The sequence below is a fragment of the Phoxinus phoxinus genome (assembly GCF_949152265.1).
Source record: "Phoxinus phoxinus genome assembly, chromosome: 20".
In the NCBI taxonomy this organism is placed as follows: Eukaryota; Metazoa; Chordata; class Actinopteri; order Cypriniformes; family Leuciscidae; genus Phoxinus; species Phoxinus phoxinus.
The window spans coordinates 654,984-665,167 of NC_136895.1; the positions used below are offsets into that span (position 1 = coordinate 654,984).

Sequence of the window (10,184 nt, forward strand, 5' to 3'; positions counted from 1 at the left end):
TTATGCTGGTTTATTTATATTCGGTTATCGTGAAGTATATGCGAACTGCCCATGTGTGCGTGGGATCAACGATGCTGAAAAGACATTAACACTGCGCTGCCTGTGGGATATCAGTTACGTGAATCCTGCTTACACATGCTACTAACCATTCAGCGAGCTATCCAGCCATACTGTAAAGCGTTACAGTATGTTGCGTTGAATACTGCAATCTGTATCCGCAGTTAAGAAAACTGCCACGTCACCACGGTCACGAATGAACTCCACCGCTGGTGAAGGAAGCAGCGGAGTAGCCAAATAAATTAATATACTTACCTGAATGAAGTTTGAATATTTGATCGTGAGTAAATGTTAAAGGATAATTCCGGTATTTAACACCTTGAGTCTATATTGTAGTTCGTTTTGGATGAACAAGAGTGGTGGACAACATTTTTTTGACAATGGTTCCTCTCTCGAGTTTTTGACTATAAAAGAATTGGCCATGGACCCATTTAACATTGGAGTCAATGGGCATGTCCGAAAATGTAATTAAAACAACCTTTAACATTAGTTTTCAAAACTGTGCAACTCACCGAGTGATTAGTGGTGTTAGTTGATGTTCCAGAAACAAAAAGTGTTGCGAAATACAGTTTCTGTCGTGTTTTATTCGTCATTTTGTAAAATCCCATTGAATTCTGTTGAAGGACTGAGTGCTCGAAAATGATGAATAAAACACGACAGAAACTGTATTTCGCAACACTTTTTGTTTCTGGAACATCAACTAACACCACTAATCACTCGGTGAGTTGCACAATTTTGAAAACGAACATTATTGGCTGTTTTAATGACATTTTCGGACATGCCCATTGACTCCAATGTTAAATGGGTCCATGGCCAATTCTTTTATAGTCAAAAACTCGAGAGAGGAACCATTATCAAAAAAATGTTGTCCACCACTCTTGTTCATCCAAAACAAACTACAATATAGACTCAAGGTGTTAAATACCGGAATTATCCTTTAACGTGGCTGCTGGAAGCGCAAATGTGAGAACCGACTTGAAAGCGTTGAAAGTGAATTTGAACTTGAACTGAAAACCATGTTAGAAGATCGTCTCTCGTGAGATGAGTTTCCTGCACGCGTGTCTCGCACTCGCGCGCCGTCTGAGTTGGTAAAACCGACGATATGATTTTGTGTTGGAATGATTGGAATTGAGACGCGGGTGAGTTACTTGGCAGCGTCAGCATCTGCGAACTCAGACGAATGTAAGTACCGATCTTTTATACTGTGAGTGTTAGCACATGATTGGTTAGAAGAGAAGTAATACGTGGCACGCTGATTGAGTCTTCCTGGCAGAACCTACGCTAAAGCTGTCATTTCTTTCAATGTGAATGGTTTGCTTAACCCAATTAAAAGGAAAAAAATCTTAAGCAAAATGAAAAAAGAAAATGCTCATATTGTATATTTACAAGAGACACATCTGAATAACATTGAGCATGAAAAATTAAAAAGAATGGGATTCACTCAGATCTATCATTCATCATATCATACAGGACATAGGAGAGGAGTTATTATTTTGATATCCCATAAGGTTATTTTTGAAAAGAAATATGAGTATGCTGATAAAGAGGGTCGATTTATTTTTGTTCATGGAATGATGAATGGAACATATGTTACTTTATTTAACATTTATGCCCCACCTGGTAGTAATGTTACCTTTTTTCAAAAGGTTTTTCAGATTATTTCCTCTGAAACACAAGGTATATTGATTTGTGGAGGTGATTTATTTTTATTTTTTTATTTACTCTTTATTTGACAGGGACAATGGACAGTAAAGAAGAACTGTCCCAGAATTAGCCACAAGGCTAAATTTCATCCGCAGTCCCTGGGCAGAAAATATCAAATTACATTACATACAATATAATATCCCACAAAATATAATATACGACACATTGTCTATCATTTAACAATAAATACAGCAATTTTACTACTAAAAAAATCTCAATATGCATCCTATAAAATCACATAATATTACAAAATAAATCCCCCATAATTATAAAACCTTGACAAGACATGAGTAACTAATGATTACAGACCTGACTCCTTTTTAACCATATTTTCAAATGCAGCTTGAACTGTGTCAATGTATGACATTGTCTAATAACAATTGGTAAGTTATTCCAGTTTTTAACAGCTCTTACAGAAAAAGTTGATCGACCAAACTCAGTTACTCTAAAATGTGCTTCACAATCACCTCTTGATGAAGCCCTTGTTTGTCTTAGATTTTCTCTACGTGAAGCTACAAATGCTTTTAAAGGAGGAGGTGCAAGATCATTTACAATTTTATACATTAAACAACAACTGTGAAATACAATAAAATTGTCAAAAGTAAGAAAATTGTGCTTTTGGATTATAAGACAATGATGGTATCTATTAGGTTTCTTGTCAAATACCTTTAAAGCACGTTTGTATAAAGTATATAAAGGTCTGAGAGTAGATTTACCTGATTGTGACCATGAATTAATACAATAAGAAAAATGAGAAAAAATCAAAGAATGCAAATAAATTCTTGCGGCTTCCAGTGAGAGTTGACTCCGTATAAATTTAAAGTTTTTAAGTTGAGGTGTCACTACGCAAACTATTTTTTTAATATGCTTTTCAAATGTTAAGTGCGTATCTAAAATAACTCCAAGATATGTAAAATATGACACAATTTGTAATTTTTCACCACAAACTAATATATCAGGAAGATTCTCCTCCTTCCTTTTAATTTTAAAATACATACAGGCAGTTTTCTGAACATTTAACGTTAAACAACACTGAGTAAGCCAGTCTGAAATTTTGGACATTGCAACATCTAATTTTTGTGCAACTTGTTCATTTGTTTTACCATGTACATATACAACAGTATCATCGGCGTACATTTGAATATTTACATCCGGGCAAACATCAGGTAAATCATTCAAATACAAACTAAAAAGTAAGGGCCCTAATACAGACCCCTGCGGTACCCCCGTAAAACACTCTCTCAAAGACGATACCTGCGTTTCAATCCGTGTACACTGTTTCCTCGATGTGAGATAAGATTCGATCCACTTCATTGCTTCTACCGAAAAATTCAAATTTAATAATTTAGACATTAAAACATTATGATTTAGCGTATCGAATGCCTTTTTCAAATCAAGGAATACTGCACCCACAACCCCACCTTTATCTAATTTTGACCTCACTTGCTCAATAAAATGACACACAGCCGTTTCTGTTGAGTGCTGTTTACGGAACCCAAATTGCATAGTGCACAATAAATTTTGTACGTTTAAATAATTTACAATTTGCTCAGTTACTACCTTTTCTAGTATTTTAGACACTACTGATAAAATTGAGATCGGCCTATAATTTTCAACTCTACTCGGATCACCTGCCTTGAAGACTGGAATAACTAATCCAGTTTTCCAACAATTTGGGAAAATTGATTGTCCAATTGATAAATTAGCTAGATGAGTAATTGATGCTAAAAACATATCACTATTACCTTTTAAGAATCTACAGTCCAAACCATCTATATCTTTGGCATTAGAATGTTTTAAACCCTTTATAATATTCTGAATTTTAATCTCTGAAACTGTAGTTAGAGCAAATGCAGGTTTTACTGAATTTACAGAATATAATTCTTTATATCTAATTCCATATTTATCAGTCAAACAAACTCTGGACTGAGTCAACAAAATAATTATTAAATATATCAGTAATTTCATCAGGCTTATCAATTATTCTTCCTTTAAAATTTAATTCTAGACATTTACTACCCGAGTTAAAGTCTGTCTTTATTAATTGTTTAATGGTTTGCCATACCTTTTTACTGTTACCTTTAGCCTCATTTAAAATATTAATAAAATATTGTGCCTTAGCCTGCCGTATTATCTTAACTACATTATTTCTCAAACTATTAAAAAGAAGTCGGTCCTGCCGTAATCCAGATTTTATAGCTTTTTTTAAAGAAATGTCACGTTTTTTCATGAGCATCCGTACCTGTTCGGTAATCCATGGTAAGTTATTCTTTTTATGCCTATTTACAGCAAATGTAGTATATTTATTCCTTATTCTTTGTATTTCCTCTATAAAGATTGTATGCGCAGTTTCCACATCTTCGGTTGATAAAAGGGGTGCCCAATCAATTTGTTCAAGCTCTCCTTCGAACGCACTCATATCCTTTTTTAATATTCTAAACGAATAATTCTGTTTATTCTGTGTAGTAGTATGATAATTAAATCTATTCTTATTTAATTTCCTATAAATAAGTGTTAGATTGTGATCTGACAATCCAGTCAAAAAATTAAAAGACTTTACTATTCTATCTGGCTTATTAGTAAAAATCAGATCTAATAAAGTTTGTGAAGTGGCTGTAATTCGTGTAGGGCCCTCAACCATTTGTATAAAATCATATAATTTTGTTATTTCACTTAATTTTTTTAAAATGATTTTATCAGACCAATTAAGATTAAAATCCCCCATAACAAGACACTCTTTACGTAAATCAATTTCTTTAAAAATATTTTTTAAATGTTTATAAAATAAGATATCAGATGAAGGAGGTCTATAAACTACAACTATAGTAAAAGACATTTGTGAAGATAAAGTGATTAAAACGGCCATACACTGTAAAAAATTTCCCTGTTAATTTACAGTAAACTACAGGCAGCTAGATTTACCTGTAGAATGCTGTAATTTTACAGTGGACCTGCTGTAATCTGAAACAACAGTTTATTACTGTAAAAAAATCCCTGTTAATTTACAGTAAACTACAGGCAGCTAGATTTACCTGTAGAATGCTGTAATCTGAAACAACAGTTTATTACTGTAAAAAAGATTACAGTACTGTGCTGTAGAAAATATAGGCTGCACAGTATACAGCACTGTCAGGTGTTTGGGTCGTTATTTTTACATTAGTGTTCTTGCTGTAATCTTCATAAACTGTGCATTAATATAAAGTCTATTTAAGTACTCTAAAATTAATTAAAAACTCGTTGAAATATGCTTGCAAACAAATTACTCAAAACAAAAGATGACCTTAAAACATGCTTTTATTAAAGCAACAATGTACAAAATATTCAATGAATTCAATTATTTCTGCTTCACTAGAGAAACTGGGTAACTCAATGCTTTGACTTCACATAAACATATGTGAGCAGAACAGAATGATGTGATGTCAGAAACATCTGATTGCAGAAATCAATGCTGCAACTGTAAACATGACAGAACTCAATACTTACTGAACTCCGTACTGTCACAAACATTATAGAACTCAATGCTGTGATTAAGTAAACATCTGGCACACCAGCACAATGCTCTGACTTCACCTTATTAAATAAAGCCCCACTCGAAGTCTATGAGTTTTTTTAAGAGGGTGGCCACATGCAAATTCACAGTGGTTGCCTTTTTCTGGACAAGCTTCCCCGTCTTCTTGGACACCACCTTTGCCTGGCTTGCTTTGGTTCCTCTCTCGGGGTTCACACCAACAAAGCGTCTACAATGTAATTACAGAGAAATATAATACATTAAGTGAGGCAAGTAAAGATTAATTTAACTTTAATCATACAAAACCCATTGCATTCTCAATATGAATATTCTAGGTTGTTACCCATTATGGCAGTATTTGTTTAAGTTTGTTCTGAGGCATTTGAAGACCTGAGCATTTTAGAGTAATGTAGATAGCTTTCTATAGATTTGTCAGTAGTGTTAAAAGGATAGTTAACCCAAAAATTTAAATTGTGTCATCAAAAAGAGAAATAATTTCTTTCTTCTGTTGAACACAAAAGAAGATATGTTAAAGAATGTCGGTAACCAGACAGTTGACAGTTGGCCATAGTAGTAACAAAAAATACTATGGAAGTCAATGGGTGCCATCAACTGTCTGGTTACCAACATTCTTTTACAAAAAAAATAAACTCATACAGGTTTGGAGGAACATGAGGGTGAGTAAATTACCAAATTAAAATTTTTGGGTAATATCCCTTTACGCAGATTGATTTTTATGACTTTGGTTGGAGCATTTTAAGATAAAAATAAATGGTAATGCTACCCTTAAATGAGCTCAGAACTGTATTTTAAATGTAAAATAAAATTATGTCTCCAAAACACGCAAGTCCTTCAAAGCAAATAACTATTTTAGTCGACTGGATTGTTCAGACCAAGCTGTGGCATGGATCTACTAATGGCTGGTGCAACAATAGTGTATGGCATCAAATGGTGGACTAACAGCGCAAGCACGTAAACACAGCACACAAGTGCATTTCAACAGTGTGAACACCATGAAAAGCTGGCACGTAAAATGTAAACATGCAGAACATTCAAAGGACAGAAAATATGATGCGCTCATAATTACAAGTTGCGAGCAGAAATAACAAATCCGCAAGTCATGACAGGTTCCACACCCACAAGTTCTTATTGTACATGCAGATTTGAACATACGGACAAGAACTCTTCTACATTCGGGCACAGCTGAAATCTTTGCACACAAGTCAGATTTGACACTCGGGGCCGGAGCCCGAACCTTCCAGTTAACAAATGCTATTGGCTGCTGGCCAAATCGGAGCTCATCTTATTTTGATTGTCTGCTTCTATGCCGTGAATGTGGTCCTCCTGTTGAGGTTGACCCTCAAAACAGAAAGCAAGATCCGGGATGACAGACTGTAAGAAGTTAGTTTTCTTTAGAATTTCATACATGTGTTTATCTTTGGTGTTTATATGCAACAGGTATAACAATTATATTGTTAAATTTATTTAGAATTTGGGTAGAATTAACACAAAATTTTCATTTACATATGTCTGATGTATTTAATCAATAATAATACTTCCATTGATACAAGGTTGTCTTTTGACATGATTCTTCTACAATGGCTGACCCAAGTTGGCATGTAAGTGATTTAGGACATTTTTACATAATTGACTTGTGTTACATAGATAAGGTAACACCAACAACTATAAATATAAATAAAATAGCTAGACACGTGCATGTTTTTATTTTTCTTTACGTAAAATGTAACAACTGAAAACAGATCAAACTGACCTGAAGGAAAATGTTAATGTCTACATGTCTAGCTTTTTATAATATCAAGAGTTGTCTGTGTTACCTTATCTATGTTACACAAGTCAATTATGTAAAAATTTTCTAAATATTTAAATCAATACATGCAAACTTGGGTATGCCATTTTAGAAGAATCAGGTCTAAAGACATCATTGTATTGATGAAAATGTTTAAAAAATATCAAACATATGTAATTGATAAATTTTGTGTTAATTCTACCCAAATAATACATACATTTAAAATTATTATTTGTATACCCATTACATATACTGTAAACAAACTATAGATAAACATGTATGAAGTTGTAAAGAAAACTTACCTTCTTACAGTCTGTCAGCCCGGATCCCGCGTTCTGTTTTGAGGGACAACAACAGCCAATTGCAGCTAATCAAAATAAGAGGCCAACAGCCAATAGCATTTGTTAACAGGAAGGTTTTGTTCTTGAGTGTTGGATTTGTGTTTACGTTTTACTTGCGAGCTTTGTCAGGGTGCTCACACTGTTGTAATTTACATGCACGCTGTGTTTATGCGCTTGCGCTGTTTTTTCCTCCATTGTTGACAGAAATGAGAGAGAATTATTCTCTCTATTCAAAACATACAGCATGACAACACATTTTGCCTGAACCTAGTGCTACATTTTGTGCTACATAAATGTGCAAGCATAAACTTCAAGTCACTATCAAAAGGAACTACTGTAATCGTAAAGTCAATAGGAACAAGAGAAAGTCATCAATTTAACATTCCTGAACAGAGCTGATAAAACAGACTTAAGCAGAGGATTTACCTTTGAACAAACTCCAATGTTTTTGCAGCTTCTTCTTGGTACTGCAAATTGAAGACATAGTAGGTGGCAAAAACTGCTGCAAGGCCAGTGATGAAGTTCTGTTGGATGCCTTCACAGATGACGTTGTTTTCCACACTGATCATCCATCCTCCTAGAGTGACTTCATCACCAGCAACTGATTCAGACAAAAAATATAGTTAATGTCCTGAAACAGTATCAAATATTGGTATGAGTGCCCTATCCATGCATTTTCAAGGTACTAGCTAAAACACACACAATTAAATTGAGCAGTATATATATTTTTTTTTTCTCTATTTACACTATTATAACCGCTGCAAATCAGTACTTTCCCAATGACCTGTGAAGGCTAAAACAACAAGTTACATCTAAGAGCACAACAAAACATAAGTTAAAGGGTTAGTTCACCCAAAAATGTTTTCCATACTTTACTTACTCTCAAGCTATCCTAGATCTATATGACTTTCTTCTTTCAGCCAAATAAATTATAAATAAATATATATATATAGACCTAGGATGGCTTGAGGGTTGAGTTAAGTATTGGATCATTTTCATTTTTGAGTGAACTAACCCTTTAATGAGGTTAATACAGAAAGAGAGCAATTACACAGTAGGTTATAAGCTGTTTTATTATTTTATAGTCCATGCCTTGCTTATGTGACACTTACCCAGCAGTATCAGTCGTGGGCTGGCAGGGAGGGTCAGGGTGTGCTGAACATCTGCTGCAGTGGCAGATATCTGTAGAACAGAAAAATGGTATGTAGTGAAATGAAAATATGTTTAGAGTCATAGCAGGCATGAAGTAAATATTAAAACAAATAAATTAATACTAAGCAAAACTTACATCAGCACGGAGTATCAATCCCTCTATTCTTTCATCAAAGTAGGCCATCAGCAGCTGGATGAGAGTCAACTCCCCATCTTCACCCTGGGCAATGGCATCCTTGTTCTTTGCTTTTGTCATCAAATACTTCACTATTCCTTGTCCACATTCTTTAATGGATAAGTCCATGGCACGTAACACATTATTGTCAGTTAGTAACTCGAAGTGAGAGAAGATACTCCTTTGGGTAAAAAGGTAAGGCCACTGGATTCTCAAATCTTCAATGGAAGGTGCTGGAATCTGATTGATTGATTTGCGCTGAAGACAGAATGTTGTTTTCATAAGGTTTATCACTTCAGCCTTCTCACCACCTTGAATACCTTCCTGTCTGTAGATTGTCTCCAGCTGTTGCCGCTTTTGCTCCAGCGTATCATTTGTTTCTTCTGATGGCAGTTCTGGGTTAACCTGTTAGCCTTCAGCGCCACTTTTGAAAAATCCCCAGAAATTGCATACCCAACCTAAAAAAGATTCAATTCATTGACCCTTCGTCCTAAAAGCTCAAGTATGGTCTCATTTGAAAGCTGACACCTGGCACTTTATTGGAAATGTAGAATGAATTATTGTCATAATGAAAAAAAAATTATGAATAGCTTCAAAGTTGTGTAAGTTATTAGAAATTTATTTTTATGAAACATCTTCATGAAAATTAAATTGAAGTTGGCCCGTCAGCACTCTATAAATGCACTCCAGCTAAAGACACATGTCTGACCATGTTATATTTAAAATTTGAAGGTGATAAGTCTAAAACTCTGTATTTTGTTAAATGTTTTTCAAGATCATCTCAAATGACTTTATTTTGAATTGACTCTAAAATGCAAACTTGTGTTTATTGTCATCTATTAGCATCTATTCAGTCTATTGTCTCTATTGTTTTGTGGTGCAAACGAGCCCCATTCAGTGTCACTCTCTCCTGCTCACATTTACACCTTTCCAGCCGGCTTATGGCCATAAATATTATTTTCCTTTGTCTCCATTATAATCGCTAACGACTGGCTAATCACGGTGTTTCACCCCCTAATTTCTTTCATAATCTTCACTTCACATTTGAAACTGTGTCAAATGCCTTTCTCAAATAAAGAAATATTTCAGTAAGCATTCCGATTTAGAAAAAAAATCATAAAAAATAACAGCTAGATGGCAGGTGCAACTAGAGAGCTAGCTAGCATGTTAGCTTAGCACACCATCAATACACGACAATTTATGAGATTAAAACCCTGTTTTATGCTCCAAACTTACTTTATAGCGCAAGTCGAGTGTTTTAAATAATCTTCTATGAGCTTATTTGGCTTCAGAAAAGAAAATCAGACAGAAAATAAATGAGTTTATGGTATTCTGCATGTTTGTAAAGTCTATATCGATTAGCATTGCATTATACATATAATCTATTATTATAAAAATACCTGACATGGCTCGAAGAACACAGGTAAATCAAATATCATT

General features: G+C 34.3%; 1 protein-coding gene across 1 annotated transcript; it reads right to left on the reverse strand.

Annotated features, from left to right (window-relative positions):
- Positions 1–5,249: 5,249 nt before the first annotated feature.
- LOC306988705 (uncharacterized protein) lies at positions 5,250–9,123 on the reverse strand. Its single transcript, XM_079593848.1, has 4 exons — positions 8,706–9,123; positions 8,530–8,599; positions 7,844–8,018; positions 5,250–5,498 (listed from the first exon to the last, which is right to left on the reverse strand). The coding sequence occupies exons 1-4, from the start codon at positions 9,024–9,026 to the stop codon at positions 5,336–5,338; spliced, it is 729 nt and encodes a 242-aa protein (XP_079449974.1). The 5' UTR covers positions 9,027–9,123; the 3' UTR covers positions 5,250–5,335.
- Positions 9,124–10,184: the final 1,061 nt, after the last annotated feature.